Source organism: Trachurus japonicus, chromosome 22 (assembly GCF_045865225.1).
Source record: "Trachurus japonicus isolate A0001 chromosome 22, Traja_1.0".
NCBI lineage: Eukaryota > Metazoa > Chordata > Actinopteri > Carangiformes > Carangidae > Trachurus > Trachurus japonicus.
In genome coordinates, this window is record NC_140928.1 from 27,204,010 (window position 1) to 27,221,789 (window position 17,780).

The 17,780-nt window shown below is 42.1% G+C and overlaps 1 protein-coding gene across 1 annotated transcript in view; it reads right to left on the reverse strand.

Annotated features, from left to right (window-relative positions):
- Positions 1-17,780, reverse strand: part of alk (ALK receptor tyrosine kinase) — a 362,208-nt gene that overhangs the window by 43,565 nt on the left and 300,863 nt on the right. The window contains exons 6-10 of the mRNA XM_085767765.1: positions 13,462-13,593; positions 8,390-8,524; positions 7,564-7,667; positions 5,229-5,401; positions 3,192-3,289 (exon numbers count right to left, since the gene is read on the reverse strand). Coding sequence (XP_085623891.1) covers positions 3,192-3,289; positions 5,229-5,401; positions 7,564-7,667; positions 8,390-8,524; positions 13,462-13,593 — 642 coding nt within the window. The remainder of the gene's footprint in view (positions 1-3,191; positions 3,290-5,228; positions 5,402-7,563; positions 7,668-8,389; positions 8,525-13,461; positions 13,594-17,780) is intronic.

Below are 17,780 nucleotides of genomic sequence, written 5' to 3' on the forward strand. Positions count from 1 at the left end.
CTTAGAAAATAGCAGAAATACTACAGTGTACTAATGTTAGTGGATTATGTTTTTATGGGTAAAACACAGTTTGAAGGCTGTTGTCATGGAACCTTCAGTCCTACACATCTAATTACTTCCATCCAAATCCCATTTTTGCAATGGTAAATTATTGAGAGGTGTTGAATTGACTGTGCAGTAATGTCAAGCACCAGCCACAGTGGAGCAACATTCACAATGTGCTGTTTTGAGGATCTTCACAGAAGCAGCTGCTGCGGCTGTTACTGTACCGCAGCGCGTGGGATGAAGTGATGGTACGTGGCAGAGAGAAAAGGATGAACTTCCTGTGCTGTCTAACCCAATAAAGTAATTTAATGATGCTGCTGAAGATAAAATGATAAAACTGACAGCCAGGTCCAACACCTGAAGGGCAATGGATGCATCATCAAGCACACATGCTTTCCAAACTATAAATCACACTAAAGCCTAGAGAGGAGAAGGAAAAAGGCCACGGATGGCTGAACCTCTGCATAATGCGATCACAGTATGTTTTCCTACCAAAACGTATTACAGGGGGTTGTGTCATAATGCTGAGGGATCCATCATGCTAATCACACACAGTGATCACTCTTGGAAACGACGCCTTTTGCTCAGCTTCAGCATCTCCCATCAACTGCTCTGACTGATAGGCAATAAAATCTGACTGTGTCAAGTGTGGCTGTAGGTAATGGATACCTGGCCTGGATTAAGGACTTGTCATGTGGAAAGTGAGTGAAGCGGGGACGAATGATCCTTCAGAGCTGTCCGACTGGTGCTCATGTTCCAGGGGACATGAAACACAAAGTGGTGTGCAAATATCTCCTGGAAAATGTCATCTCCTTCAATAAAGAGTCCTTAAACCAGTAAGCCTGGGCTGATATAGGGCAACTTGACCAACGGAAATGTCTCAGGTCTTAAGCCAGGTTCAGACTACATGATTTGTTTGTCTTTCACGATGGTCTCCATGTCAGATTAAACGATCACAGTGGCATACATTCCTGCCGTGTCTTGGTCAGGAGACTGGCAACACTACAAGTATCACCCTGACGAATCATTGTTCATGACCGATCACGACCCTGTACGAGTTCATAGGCCGTCAGGGAGGCGTCACAACAAACTGTCAATCATAGATACTGTAGCGCTGTGTGTGACAGCGGTCTTTTGCTCTGACACAAAAATTAAAAGGAAGAAAAAATGATAGTGGATCCGTTCCTGGGTCGGGTGAAGAGGACAGTCTGACTGTTCTTCACAGAGAACGTGGGGGATATTAACGGATGTGTAAACCTCAACGTTAACTTATATTGTGTACATGAAGCTTTTTTTCAGCTTCATTTATCACTCATATACAAAACATAGATAGTAGTAGTACAGTAATCATAGAAACAAACAACAGGGTAAACATTACAGTAATATAACTAAAAAACAAATAAATGATACAGAATATTGCGCACATGAAGCACATGTTCACTGGGTGTAAACAATGTGTCAGAGCGCTCCGTCATCCTATTGGTCGACATCAAGGTTCACATCGTCAGACTAGGCAAAGAAATGTATTAAACTCTAACATGCTAGATGTTCCGTCGGGGCATTAAACAGCGTCGTCAATTATGTCACACTACCCGTCCATTTGTCGTTTCCGACGCTCATAAGGCGACGCTGGAAATGTGTCAGCCACGACGAAATTGTGTCAAAATTGGCCTGAAATGGTGTAGTCTGAACCAGGCTTTACTCAGCTGATGAACCTACTGTATGTTATCTGATTACATTTTCCAGTGAGGCTAATAGAGCTGAAATGATGAAATCTATGTCTGTGACCATCATCATCTCATCCAAGGGAGAACTCACAATACATTACGTTTGTCATTTCTTTTTTTACATTTGAACTTGTATCAAAACAATGTGCTTCAATAGCTGTTTCATTCATCTTTAATCCGTGTGGTAACAATACTAAACCGAGACCTTCCCTCCATGAATACAACCTCTGACAGGCTCAGTTTTACTATCTTGCCTGCATCACAAAGCTAAATTAAAGCAGGACAAAATCAGACCATCGGTAGATGACATCTCTGCCCTACCTCTCCAGTTTAATTCTTGGTCATGGTGTAGTCACTTTCACACTGCTCCATTTTAACACAGTTCTCATTGTCAGAGATGCTCAGGCATTACTATTCCTGTCACTGTTCAAACAGGTTCCTCCACGTAGGCAGAGAGAGGCAGGGGGAGGCACTGAACTGCACCCTTTCATTTCTGATGACAGACATAGTTGTCTTCTTACCCCTGTTTATATACCCATAAAGCATTTCAATTAAACAAAACTGTCAATTCACAAAAATATCTGGAAGTATTATGAAAAGGTTTGACCTTTATGAGCTGACGTTACACCATTAGAACAAAGACCCCCTCAATCAGAAAGCGATATGATGGCTGGTTTTGACTGTTCTGACATTTCTGGACCATTCAGAGGTTCTTTAAGAGACTAAAACTAAAAACTAAACTAAGAAATGATCATAATCATAATGACTGTGGTCAGTGTATCTGCATATGGCTGCAATTCATTCAGTACAGATTCAGATTCAAAACAGTTTGAATTAAATAAAGGAATTTAATGACCTGTATAAATAAGTCATTGGAACTATCTGTTATCTGCCCTGTTCAGATCTGCATTAATGTGTCCTCACTCCTCAGTGATCCGATCACAAGTGGTGAGCTCTCAGTGTCAATTCACACCTGGCTTTAATTATACAAACAGGCATGTGTTGTCAATCTGACAGACAGGCCCTTTACCAATGTGCTTGCATGTACATGAGAAGGAGAGAGGGAGAGTGAGAGAGATAGAGAGAGGCAGAAAGGGAGTTGTATCACTGCACTCACAGCTCTTCAATGATAGGTGGTTTAATCCATTTGAAGTAGTTCAGTATTTCCGGCTCATATGTTCACACTCCACCTCTGAATGTGTGATTACACCTCAAACCAATCTGTCTTCGACGCATTCACACCTGAACTTGAAGGTGGCCACATGCGATCCCCTGATCTCAACAGGACCACAGTGGCTACACTCTCCACTTCTTCTACATTGTGCTTATCATGGCCATTAATGAAGACATAAATGAATGAATCAGTCAGTCAATCAATGCCAATCATTAAACTGAGGTCTAAAGAAGAGTAGTACTCACATGCCAGGAAGCAGTCCATACTGAAAGAGATGTTGTCAATAGAGAGATAGACTGAACCGGGTCCGGGCCCATCCTCTGTGATGAACTGCAGCCAGAACCTGTGGAGGGACAGAGCGGCTGTGACCACCTCACCACCTGTGAACGGCTGGGTAGCGTCTGACTCAAGTGATGCGAGGAAGACTTTATCATGCCTTAAGAAAAACACCAGCGAGGTTTGGCTTTGCAGGGTGTGCTCTATGACGGCTCAGTCTGTGCTGTCAAAAACGGTTCACTATCTCTTTTAGCAGAGACAAAAGAGCACGGCTCGACTGCCGACAGGGATGAAATACTCTTTTTTTTTTGTTGCAAAATTCAAAACTTTGATGCACAAAATAATTTGGGCAGAGATGGTTACACAACCATGGCATGAGGCATATATCTAAAAGCCTTAAAGTAACAGTTTGACATTTTGGTAAATTAGCTTCTGTGCTTTCTTGCAGTGATTCAGATGAGAAGATCAACACCACTCTCATATCTGTCTGATAAACATGAAGCGGGAGCCGGCAGCTGGTTTGGTTAGCTTAGCTCAGTTCAGTATAAAGACTCCTAACATGAAGAAACTGCTTGTCTCTTCCCATAGTGATTTTATTCAGCCCATCCACACCTCTAACTCTCACCAATTAACACTCTACATCTTCTTTGCTGGACCAGTTGATAGTTATCTGAGACGTTAATAGACTGAACAAGATATAAACTGTTACTTTTTGAGGTTTAGAGGTTGTGACAGGTGGATATTTAGCCTGGTAGCTGACTCCAGTATCTGCTCTTTATTCTCAGATAAGATACCAAGCTGCTTACCACAGCCTCATATTGAGCAGTATCATTCTTCTCCTCTAATTCACAAGCTAGAAGGAGGGAATAAGTGAATTTATCAAAATAAGTGAGGTATTCTTGGAGCAAAATCCATTTTTTGCCTAAGTACAAATGGTTTTGTTGTGGCAGAATTCATTTCATGTTTTTTTTATTTATTTCCAAATTTAAGACAGTGATGCTCACGGGAAGTGATTGGGCTGTCTGTGGCTGTAACAGTCAATAACATAACCCACAGTGAGCTATAAATCAAAAGGCATTTCTCCCCAACACCATCACTCAGTCAGATCGGCGCATTGAATCTGTCAATTGTAATTTCCTAAGACAATTGTTGCTTAAACTTGATGGTAATCATATTGTGCCTCTCTGTCAAACCAGAGCTTTTCAAAACAAGAACGCTCATGCAGAATCCACATATAGTGTCTGCCCTGCCCTGACTCTTGTCTGCTGTATTTCTGATTCCATTTAAGCTCTACAAAGGTCACCGTGCGGAGACTGGCAGGTTCACCTCGTGGTTACGGACATGACATTCTAATTAAGAGCACAGGCACAGCTGACTACATAACCCAGGAATCAAAAATTAATCACTCTCGGTGGAGTAGGATTATCCGAGCTCGAATGGCAAAGAAACCCCCAGTCAGGCAAACAGAGATGAAATGCCTTATCTGCTGCTGCTCTTTCTTCTCGCTTTCCTCTGTTTTGTTTTAATTTCTCTCTCTTCTTTGAGGGGGAAATCAGGGCCATGGCTAATTGGGAGGCAAGGAGGATGGGTAGAGCCTTGTGTATTGATTTCTACTCCCTCTACTTGCAGACGAGTGGAATAAAGGAAGGAAGATATTTTGTACAACTGTCCACATGGCAGGTTCATGGTATAAGATTAGAATCCCTATGGAATTCATTAATTTTGTAGAGTTGAGAAGAAATGTTTCCCAGAAAATGGGATGTAAATGTGCATTTATGAGAAGTGTAAAAAATGGGAAGGGCTCGAGGGTTTTGTTTCTTCAGGCTTTCTATGCAGTGGGAGCGTTTAAACTATTGTGTGAGTGTGTTCAAAGTTTGTTGGGAAGTCAAACCTGTTTGACTTTGGAAGCAGCTGTCTGACACCTTCAGACAGTGAACACATAGTAAAGCATTGATAAAGTCAGAAGTGCCCTTTATGTGGTCAAACAGGTGATGTGTTTAATGTACCAGTCTGCCAGCGTGTAAAGAGGAAGTACGATGAGTTTCCACCCCCTCTCGGATTTGGGTTGGCTGGGTGAATGCCACAGTTTGCGCTGCTTCTCCGGGCCTGTACTGTTCTCCACTATCCACAGAGACAGCGCCCCCTTCTGTAAGCCTCCAGAACACAGCCAGAACCGCACCTGTTGAAGAAAGTTGGAATTTCAAACACAAAGGGTTGAAGAGTTACACTGCGGTGCATAGAGTGTGTTTGTACATAAAGTACCTCTACAACTTTTACTTCTTTGGATATTTTGGAAATGAAGTAAACCAGTCAAGGGTGTTATTAGTCAAGACAAGGTTGCACTTAGAATTGCACAGAGATCAGCGACAGCCATCTGCTCAGCTTTAATTATTCTAAGATTAATAGAATTCAACCAGGGTGTGATTTGGGTTACTTTGCTATCTATGTCGCTGCTGCATGCTTCAGCAGAAATCAATCTCATTTCACTGTTTTCAGGAGGGACGTGACTGGTGTAAACCTGCTTGAAATTAGACAACATACCGACCAGAACAGGAACTGAACAGTAAAAGTCTCAATCTAAAGCTCGCTAACAGACACCGCATGTAACCACGTCCCTCGGCGGCGTTTTACCGGAGCCGTCAACGTAATACTGGCTTCACCGTTTGAGCGGAACAGATGTGGCTTAAGCCTGATGAGAACAACGCTATTCCACACAACCAAAGTCACCGCTTTTACTCTGAGTGCTCGCACCGTGCTTGTCGATATCAGGTTGTGGTCCTTATCGTCAACTGTGAAAGCACATGGTGACCGTTTAAACATCAAGATTACAGGCACTGCACAGGCCACACTGGGCACGACATGAAAGTGAATGTGGTCTGTAGCTAATACCCAAAACTAATATCCTCAACATAGTTGTCCAAGAGCAGACGGGCTAGATTGAACAGCACCAGATCAGTGTAGAGAAAAGGATTTAGAGTGTTAATCTGGAATCATGGCTAATCTTTGGCTGCATGCCAAAGTGCTGGGGGGCCAGGTCTACCCACGGTGCCTCACTGCCGCCCTCAAATATCAGACACTTCTAACCCACACCTGAGAGACAACAACATTCTCCTCTTTCATTTTGATTCTTTTATTTCATCTTTTTGTCTTCCAAGGCAGGTTTTCTTTTCACGATGAGACTAAGTTTATTTCCCCTCTGTCTCTCTTATTATCTTTGTTCCCTGACCTCTCTACCTTGACATCACCTCTCCACCTCCAGCCCTCACTTCTGTCTCACCTGAATCCATCCTCACCTCTGTTTCAGCCGCGCAAAGTAAACAAGCAAACGGCCAAAGGTCGCTGTGCCGAGTAATAATAAAATCACTAACGTAAGTCTCCATGCTAGATGCAGGAGCATCAATCAAGACTTCAAGTACACAACCTCCTCACCCAGAGACCTGCTCTGTGAGCTCCATGGCCTGAATAATGCATGACTCCTAATATTTTCACAACAGGTCAGCAGATGCAACCTGTGATTGACAAGGTCGACCTCTCTGTCTGTTAGGATCTCTCAGGCACACGCAGATGGCACAGTGCTAACCTACTGTCTTGGCACATTAGCATCTAATTTTCAAGCTGTTTCTGAAAGCGATTAACATATCAAATTAGTGAGTGAATGTCTCATTTCAGGTGATGGCTGAGTTCATGATTAAATCACAATACAATGAAGGTTTTGCTTCTTATTCATGATGGCCCAGTTTATTCTTCAGCCAAACCTCTATAAAATAATTAAAAAAAACGTTCTCATCCCCAAAACATTTTCTTTTGTAAAAGTGAAGTAAAAGCTTTGACAAGACAAATATTACAGTATACATTTAACTATGGTGTTTGTCTCTGTTTTTCATTTGTAAACTTATGAGCCATCCAAAGGTTATGTTAGGGAAGACTTTTACAGATTCATTTCAAAATAAAACAGCTGGAAAGCTTAACAGACAGGTGTAGTTTTCTGAATAAATGAATATCATTTATCAAATTCACTCTAGCAGCTAATCCAAGCCGATCTGATCTGCCAGTGACAGCTGTCACTTCAGTGGAGAAAATGCAAATGCACGGCCTTCATCTTGTAACGAGTCACCCACGCTCCGTTGTGACTTCAAGGTCCCATTTCTCAAGTACAAGCACATCTGGAGTGGCATTGCTACTGCACACCTGCTGTGAGAGACTGGAAAGATTGACGGGTGTATCCATAGTAACCATAGGGCATGGAGGTATTTTGTGATTGTGATTATGTGTTTGTATGTGCATGTCTGAGAATAAGGATTATATTCACACCGTGAAGAATCACACATATACTTTGCTCACCGTGCACAGGGAGTTTCTTAGAGGAGGGGCGAAGAGAGGACTCCTCAGCAACGCTGAGCCACGCTGACCTTTGGACTGGCCTCCCTCCACACTGAATGTAGCCCCTTCAAAACACAAACACATAGAACACAGAATAAAAACTGTGAGAGAGATGAAAAACAGAGTATACCCAATAAATATCAGCCTGACTGTGATGCACAACTTAACCAAAGTCTCATAAGTACTGAGAAAATCACAGGTCCACAGAGCCACAACAACAAACAACAGTTAACATTAATTTCCCCTTCTTTTAGGGTAATTACTGCAGTACTATCGTGACAAATAATATCCTATATAAAATCTCCAAATATGGTAAGGAGTACAACACTCCATTTATAGTTCCTCCACACTCCCTCTGAGGTTTCTGCAAATAGCTGAGAACAAAAACAAGCCTCAGCAAACCAGGACTTTAAAATCTCATCACACACCAGAGTCACTGTAGTGAGGATGAACTTCAGATGCAGAGCTCAGCGTCTATATGCTGGGCCTTTAATACCCAGCGGGATACAGTTTGTAGCAGAGCAGTGTCTCAGAACAAGACAACATGGCTGTGTCTGACACATCATATGTTCTGATTATCTTTCCTGAGCATACAGAACTCACATGTTTGAGATTATTGGTTTAAAGTGGTCCGAGACTTACTTTTACTTTCTTTTTTACCCCTTTCCAGCCTATTTTGTTGAAGCTATACAACTATACACACACAGCTGGAGCTGCTACACACAGACCATTTCATCATTGGATAACAACAGTGTTTATGAGATTTTAAGAGAAGTGTATGAGCCACCTGAGGATGGGCAGCTCTGTCTAGCTGCCTTGGCTGGAGACTGGACTCTTCTCCAGGAGAGACCGGGGCCCATTATTGACTGCCAACTGCACTCGCCGTCCTCAAAAGAGCAGTAGCTCCCATTGAGAAAGTGTCCTGGAGAGAGACAGGAGAGAAAATATATCAAAGGAGGAAGGGAGAAGATGATATGAAATGCTGGTGTGTGTGTGCTGGAGGGGTGGGGTGAGACAGGCCTGGTATGGAGGTTGAAAGACGACAGAAAGAAGGGGGGGGACACTGACAGCCAAACTACCAAGGAGAAAGAGGACAGGGGTGGGGTGAGGATAGGGGATCAAGGGGTTGAGTGACAGTGAAGGCGAAGGGGTTGAAAGGAGACAGGAGAGAGGCATGCAGGAGGTGAAGACTAATGGTTCACAGGACTCATTGTGTTGGTGAAAATTAGAGTTGAGGTGCAGTGGGAGGGGGCTCTCAGGCCGACTGTGGAAACAGAGGCAGTAAATGGAAAGGGCCTGAAGTATCTGCAGTGGAGATAGGAAACAGCAGAGGACGAGGGAAGAGGCTCTGAGGGTGAATGAGCAGGCTGAGGAGGCGACATGACGGGTGTAGGAGAATGGAAACATGGAGAGTGCTTTATTGTGGAGAAAACCAGTAGAACTTAAAAAACGCTCAGCTACATCCTTTGCAGCAGAAGGTTTCTCATTTTGTTCAAATCAAATAGCACATCAAGAGGTGCAAATATTTAAACACCCAGTTTTGGTTGCATTTCCTCTTTTCCAGTCCATCTCCTCTGATAAATCATGTGTGTGCATGTGTGTACAGTATAGGGCACCATGTCAGTTTAAATGTTTTAAACTATTGTCAGTGAATCCTCCCCAGGTGTTGAAATGACAGCACTGGAAATACCTACCATATAAATAAATGAAATAACATGGTTTATTTAACTGTGTCACTCACTGTGCTGAAGTTCAAATCAAAGATACACGCGTTCTCTATGCTATTGAATTACATGAGGCATAGTTTCTTTGCTTGCACAGAGCTATTTAGTCCTGTGTTTGAAATCATTTGTGTTTAATCCTTTTATTTGTTACCGAGTGTTTAAACTTCATATCAGACTGAAAACCTCAGTCGATAATTTGCGATAACACTGGGGAGTTTCGTATCCGCGTTGCAAGTTTCCACCTTAAGTTTGCTTTATGTTCCTTTTATCTTGAGCTGCTGTCTGCAGGTGTCCAATACCTATAGGAATCTGTAAGTGCCCTGATAACAGTGTGCCTTTTGGAAATAGCATCATCCAGATAATAGAGCTGAAATTGGCTAGAGCAGTTATCATAAAACAGGTATTCTTCAGGAACAAAGGAAAGAAAAATGGTTCCTTTCTCTACCACGACATTAGTATGTTATAAAAGGCTTTTAACAGGTCCCAGACATAAAAAGATCATGGAGATAACAGGGGGAAAACACTAACATTTTTAATGCAAAGTTATACAATACAAATAATAGTTTTTTTTCTGTGAAGGCTTCTCTGGACTTTTTGGCTGAATTCCATATCTCCTCTTCTGTGTCTTGCTGCCATGAGTCACTCTCCTTGTTACATAAAGCAGTTAATGTCACTTTTATGTGCTTCATGCACAGAGATCCTATGAAGATCCTCATGTGAAGATGCTCACAATATGAATAGAGAAGTCTGTGATGTCACTTCAAACATGCCTACACACATCTGTACACACAGCTGAGATTTGTCCCTGTTGGTGCTCTTCACTCTTCCCTCATTTCCATTAGTCTTGTTTTGCTTCTCACACATACGCTCAACTGGTAACACACTATTCAATACAGTGTGAATGAGGCTGACATGGCAGTATCATTACTATTTCATGAAAACTGACATCAACATTACTTCATTTTGGTGAATGATGGGTAGAGTGTCAGTAACTTGTGCCATGACAGGGGACACTGTGCAAAAACATGTCATGGTAGGTTTCAAGTACTGAAGTGGCAAATATTTTATGATGTGTCCACAATAATCTTTGACAATTTAAAGGAGACATACTATGCCCTTTTTCCATAAATTAAAATAGTTCCCAGGTGTCTTAAAGACATGTCTGTGACATGCTTTGGTCAAAATCCCCCAAGGATCAAATATCACAGCATTTTTTCATCCATTCAAAACAGCCCTGTTCAGAACGGCTGGTTTCAGTGCCTGTCCCTTTAAATGCAAATGAACCACTGCTTGTCCCGCCCCTTCTACTGGTACCAGGTAGGGGTGGTATTATGCAAATTTGAAAACTAGTTACATCACTGGAAGACAACTGAGGGAACAGCTCATAAAACCACATGAATTTCAACCTAGGGAGCCTGAACATTACAGATTCTTTTAAAAAAGTGATATTTCCATTTAATAAGTCCCCTTTAATTAGATTATACTACATAAAGTACTATAATGCTATCAATTTAAAAACTGTAATAGTTACAGGAAAATCCTGTGTGTTTTTCAACAAATGACTGAATGTTCACTGTTGCATGATTCCCACAACCTGTCCAAGGTGTAACCTACCTTCTGCCAGCACAGACAAGCAGTACAGACATTAGATGGATGGATGGATGAGTTATCACAGCTAACCAGACAAAGACATCACAGCCTCACTCTCAAACAATTCATCATATTGGGAGGAACAATGATCTGTCATCACAGATGATTTTTCAAGAAAAACAAAGCAAAAAAAAAAGGACTGTAAGTTCCTACTTGCATCTGTCTTTGATGCTGTGCAGCATTCCTCTGTAGCAGGGAAAAAGTGGTGCTGGAAAGCAGTGGGGTATCGGCAGAATTTAGACTGACTAAGATCAACCAGAGGAAGCTGTGACTCTCCAAGAGCGTGGATGTGTTTATGCATAATGATTGTGGGGAAGGGTAGTGAAGGAGATCCACAGGGACTTGGATTTTCTTACATGTCAGGAATCTTTGTGATTGACACAAGCTAAGTTTGTTCCTCCTGCCTCTCTGCTTTTTCTTGTTAATGAGCCTTGGCACATCTTATGAAGGATTTAAATAGATCAAATCAGATGAAGACAACTTGTGGATAGATCATAGAGAATAGGCTATCAGAGAGGGAACACTCTGTGATTCGGGTAGCAGTGATAATTGTGATGAATGATGGAGATGAAAATGGAATAAATACAGAGCATGGAGTAGAGAAGGAGGCTGTGGCTGGGAGAAAAAAACATGCGACAGTGCCAGGGTAGACCTGTGAACTATGGTTTGTCAGTGACTGTTCTTAGATTGAGTGACAGAGAGACAGGGAGAGAGGGAGAACCTTGATTCAAAGCAAATGACATCTGGCCTTCATGCTTCTGTGCACTTTGAGTGCTGAGCGGGCAGACGGTGGAGAAGGTGTGTGGAGATGCAGAGAAAGGAGGAGGTGTCGGGTCTTCGATATTTCTCAGTCGATTCAGAGAAATTATTAAGACCACACTCTCCATGTTTGTTGCAGACGTAGATACAAATACTTCTCTCATGATGGGATTCAGAAATATTTATAAGAACATTGTGCTCTCTTTTGCATCATAATTTACTGCTGAATGACGTCACTGTTGTGTAATAAGCTGGCCTCGTGTTTTACTGTTTGTGTTTACGCTCAAATGTCCAATTTTGTCTTCTCCAATCAAAATGTTGCCCACACACACTTACTGCATTCAAATGGGGATTATACCCTTGGGTTGGCCTCGCTGGCCAATTAGCACTGAGTCCTCCTGCAGTAAAAAGAGAGCCTGAGTGCCTGACTGGGATTTTCATCCTCTCGTTACCCTCTTATCTTTCAGCGACCATAGTTAACAAACCTATGAGCGCGAGGGAGCAGCCATCATTTTAATAAGCACCACATGGGAGGCTGACCTGCGCTGTGGGCAGGAGCAAATTATGTCTGGTCAGTTTAATACGGGTGAAAACTCTGAAATCAAACTACAACATTTAAAAACACTGTAAGGGGTAAGAGTCTGAAATGTGAAGACAATGCAAAAAAAAAATGCACACATGCAGGTAGGACTAAAAAAAGATCCTCCCCACTCACGCACACAAACACAGACACAGACACACAAACAGCAGCGCCTGGGGGACTTCACTTGTGAATAAGATGTCAGCATACTTGGCTAGTGTTCCTCCTAGGCCTCGAGAAAAGCACAAAACAAATGTGCAAAGAGGTAGAAATAACAACCATGGAATATGTCAAGGGTGAGAAATGCTAGCCAAGCATAGCTATGCTGCCTTTCCCCTCGCCTCTCTGTCAGGAAAGCACATGCAGGCACTCAGTTGTTGCTCTGTTGAGCAGGACGCGATGGCTTCATTAAAAACAACACAACACAACGGCTGACCAACTTAAAGGGATAGTTCAACATTTTGGCAAATTGGCCAAAAGTAGGTTCGTTACCTTTAATTGCTACTGAAAGCTATTTTTAGAATGGCAGAGCAGAGCCGTGAGCTGCTCAGAGCTACGCTACGGCGGCTAATGGGATTTCTTGGTTTCCCTCATCAAACTCATCAAATACACAATCCAACAACTCCAAAACGCTCTGGTGGACAAGTTGTGACCTGCACATTCACCACGCTATGAGATAATACCGGAACGTTACGAGACGGAGTTGTTTTAGAGGTAAATTCATGCGAAACCGCTGACGTGCGTTGCCGTTGGGGGCAATTTTTCAGCAAGCAGACTCTGCATTTGCCTCTAAAACAACTCTGTCTCGTAAGGTTCCTTTATCATCTCATAGCGTGGTGAATGTGCAGGTCACAACTTGTCCACCAGAGCGTTTTGGAGTTGTTGGATTGTGTATTTGATGAGTTTGATGAGGGAAACCAAGAAATCCAATGAGCCTCCGTAGCGTAGCTCTGAGCAGCTCACGGCTCTGCTCCGCCGTTCTAAAAATAGCTTGCACCGACTATAGGGATTATGGCAATGGGCCAATTTGCCAAAATGTTGAACCATCCCTTTAACAACAAGGGCGTTTTTGATGATGGCATGAATGCGGGACGGACACATGCGCTTTCATCATCAACAGCTGTTCTCGCGTCGGGCTGTACTCACGACAGAGGTCGCCTTCATCATCGCCGAGCGGACAGTCCGTGCTGAAGTCACACAGTTTGTCCAGTGGGATTGCAGGTCCCTGATGACAGTTGTACTGACCCTCCAGTGTGATGTTGGGGCCGGGTGAGGAGTCTGGAGAAGGGAGAGAAGACAGAAAACTTGTAATATCAATTCTTCAGATACTGAGACAGTACTTGGAGTGAACCGAAAGGTTTCCACTGGGCAATCAGAATTTAGAAAACCACTCTTGATGGCAGCAATAATGTAGCAACAACAACAAAAATCTACTTTGAAGCGAGGAAAAAAAAGATATTATGTTCTAAGTTTACTTATTGAATACCACCGAGTTATCTCCTGGACAGGAAACACAAATCAGTGGCTCAGGGAAAAACATCACTTACAAATAGTAGAAAATATATAGTCACCACATAAAAGTACATCAGTCAGTGACAAAGGCTAATATAACCCCTGACTGTAAACCTTGTATGGCATCCACAGATTGCCTGGAGCATCATAAATAACTTGGCCCAGGCTGCATTAGCATCTGGCTTTGAATACAGTACATATCCATCAGACAAGGAGCACAAGCAGCAAAAACAATGACCTAGATACGACAGCAGGTAGCAGGAGGGGCGGGAACACACACACACAGCAAGCAGACACACACACACACACACACACACACACACACACCAATTGATAACACTGGTCTCAACAACTCAATTGGAACCTGGGACATTTGCATAGGTATGCAAATGAGAGAGGTGATATGTGGAAACCGACTGCTCACCTCCACCTTAATCATCACAGACTGATCACAGTGACGAGAACAAAACAGGAATGAGCGAGAAAAAAAACTTTCCACTGATGGGGATCTTGTTCCCCCCCCTCCTCACTCATAAGAAGAAAAGAGGAAGTGATTCTTATCGTGAGTGACTGGCTCTGCTTACTGTAGTTTGCCCTTGATCTGTATTATGTAGATTTATTCTACGTGCAGACAAACTTGAGTCGGAAGTCTGATAACACTGGGAGTCCATGACAGGAGAGGCAGCGGAGAACAAATACTGTAAGCTGGGCTGACTAGATATTACAGTAATGCTTCACTAAGTTAAACACAACTTTTGTAATGACTCAGTAACTCAGCTTTTTCTCACAGTTGCGTCATTTTCTCTCTGACACGATAATGCACTTTTGACACCACCAGATTTACATGAGGGTGGCGTGCTGACAGACCTGTGTCAGTACAACATAAATTGAGACAAAAACATTCAGAATGAATTATTCATTAGCAATATCACTACTTAACTGTATCTTAATGTTTCTGTTGTTCCTGCCAAAGCAGATTAAGACAAAGTAAAATAAATTATTTGGCTAATCTCAACAGAGCCACGGCTATAGATAAATTTAAGCATTTAACAATACAGTTGTTATGCTGCATGACTGAGAAGGTCTGATGGAAAAACAATTTAAGGTCAGCCAGTACAAAATCCATTACACAAGAGTCAGGGTGTAATACAAGCAATTACGTACACGTTAGGAAATATTAAACTAAAGTAAAAGTCAGACTAATTAGTTGCTCAAAAAACTTATGCAACATGTGCAGTTGAAGTACAAGGCTTCAGTAATTATACCACAGTTGTCACTGCCACTCTTGCATGGTTAGGTACACACAAATTGCTGCCTGGCTGTCATGCAGCTGAGAGCCGGCATTTCATATAGCTACACATGATTTACAGCTCACCTCACTGCTTTTGTTCCACACTGGGTAACGAACCTTAAGGCCCACTGAGAACCTGGCATAGTCAACTCTATGGATTAGAAAAAGGGGGTGGCATTTTTTATTGGACAAAAACACATTAGTCAGGGGCCTCCCACTGTGCTCTTTGTGACAGGGCCTTAATGGCTGCAGAGAGTCATATTAACCTGTCAGTGAGTAACCCGGTTCAAACTCTTTCTAAATATACTAGACTGAGTAAATGACTTTGATAATGAATAGCTTTTTCATTAGTCGTTTGCTACACATTATGATTCATTTCGCGGTGCTCTTTACAGAGTACAGGCTGTGAATAGCACATTTGCTTGCACACGTGAAACCACAGTGACATTTGCGGAACACACTTTCACAGAGGAGCACACAAGAAAGCAGATATACCATTTTATTCAAATGAGGTGAGACACGAGCTTGTTTGATTATGACCAACTGTGTGGGTAGAGATGTGGTCTTACTATGTGTATTCAGTCATGCTCAACACACATGCATTATGCATTTGTTGTGCTCACCGGCTTCTGCTTGGTATAATGTTGACACCGCGAGCAGAGCGATTTGTCAAGAAAGAAAAACAGTATCGAGAGTTCAGAGGAACCTTTGGGCGAGGTATGTAAATTCATCAATTTATCTTAGTTTGATGACAGTGGAGTAAAAAGTATCAAAGTGGCGATGTCACTGAACTTCAAACTCTCACGGCTAGAAAAGTGAAGCTAGACGCGGCCGCTGCACTCTTCATGCACTCCTGGTCCAGCACAGTTCTTAAATCACACTTGTCAGACTGTGAAAACAAGTGGGTCAGTGGGGGATCTATGGCCTGTGAGAAGAAGAGAGTTCTGTTATCGCTGTGCTCAGGGGGTTGCTTTGTCTTTGTAAGGGGGGGTTGATGTATGAGTGGTGAGGAGCTGGACATGGGACAGAGGGCACAGCCAACACTGATAAATGACAAAGCAGATAGAAAACAGGAAACACAGGAATTGAGGTGCATGTCGGATTGTGCTAACAATTAGTGGCTCTGTGCACAGCTGTTGACTCCACACAACCCAAATCACTTCTAATGACAAACAGAGCCAGGGGTTGTTTTATCTGCTGCAACATGTTGGCTTGAATCGTTACCTTCGTCATGTGGAAACAGCTGTGCATAGTATACGGGTCACACTTCACTTATGTGGGTCAATTAGAGCTATATAATTCTAAGCTATAATGCCTGATGTATCGCTGGAAGCTTGAAAAAGGAATATTCTTTCAGGTGTTTACAACAAAATATGAAAAATAAAAACGAAATAAATAAATAAGCCCAGCAGAAAAGAGACTAAAAGAAGCATTTCATGCAGCAACAAAAACAACCTATTCAGAGATCAACAAAGATGCTGTATTTCAGTCACAAGAAAATCAATACTGTAGGACAAGAAAACTTTTACACACACACACACAAACACACAGTCTTGACACAAAGTCTTAACAAAAACAGACTCTAGTGTCAATTTAGATCCCCTGATATGTGTTTGTTGTCTTTTATAAGTGCACACCATATACTGATACAGCTCTATAGAAAATAACAACAGCAACTGATTCAGTTTCTCGATACCACTTTCCAGCTTTGTATGATTTCATAACTAATAAATTGCACTCCAAAATAATGTATTTTGCCTGAGTCCATTGGGTTTTAAGAGCTGGAGTTGCAGGTCTACACTGACACTGGGCTTATGTTGCAAAGCTGAAGAAACAGACATTAAAATGAGACAGACACCCTGCTGTTTGCCCGACGTATCACCCATGGCTGCTTTTGTCTAAATGTCAGAGGGATGAAGAGAGAGCTGTCAGTCACACTCTACTGTAAAAGGCTCCTGTTAAAACAGGTATAAAATATCAAACGATAAAAACAAGCCACCAGATGAGAATCAATTAGAACATGCTATGTAGTGCTGTCAATACAGACTGTCAAAAGCCGGCGTTGCCACTGGTGGCATTCAGTAGGCGGAGGGATTACATATCACTTGTCTATCATTGTTAATGGATGTTCCCACAGAGCAGTTTCATACAAGCTACACGTGTTACCAGCTATTACAGTGGATATATTCTGTAGAGTGTGCTACTTTCTTCAGACAACTGTGTAATGAATTTAGGCCTAATTATCACTTTACATACAAGAGGGAATTCAACCCATTTGATACTTCAACAATTTTTGAAGTTAAATACTTTCTTCTCCCCCCATCCAATAGCAAATGAGCATGTTTTAGAGATGTTTTTTTTTAAACCAAGTTTTGTTTTTCCTCTTCCTCTTCACAAAATCCAGTTTTTCAGATTACCGGCAAAGTTGCCCTACTTTTTCAACTTTCATTCAAGCCATCTGTTCACAGGATGGAACATTTTGCCTTCAAGATGATCAGGATAACTGCATGCTTTTTGTTGTTTTCACAACAGTCTACAGTGCTGTCAGGACTGTATAGAAAACCATACAACCTGTTAAATGAAATTCATAAACAAATCATTACAGTCAATGACATGTATTGAGTACATAAAGTGCTTGCAATTGAAGGCACTCACTTTAAGA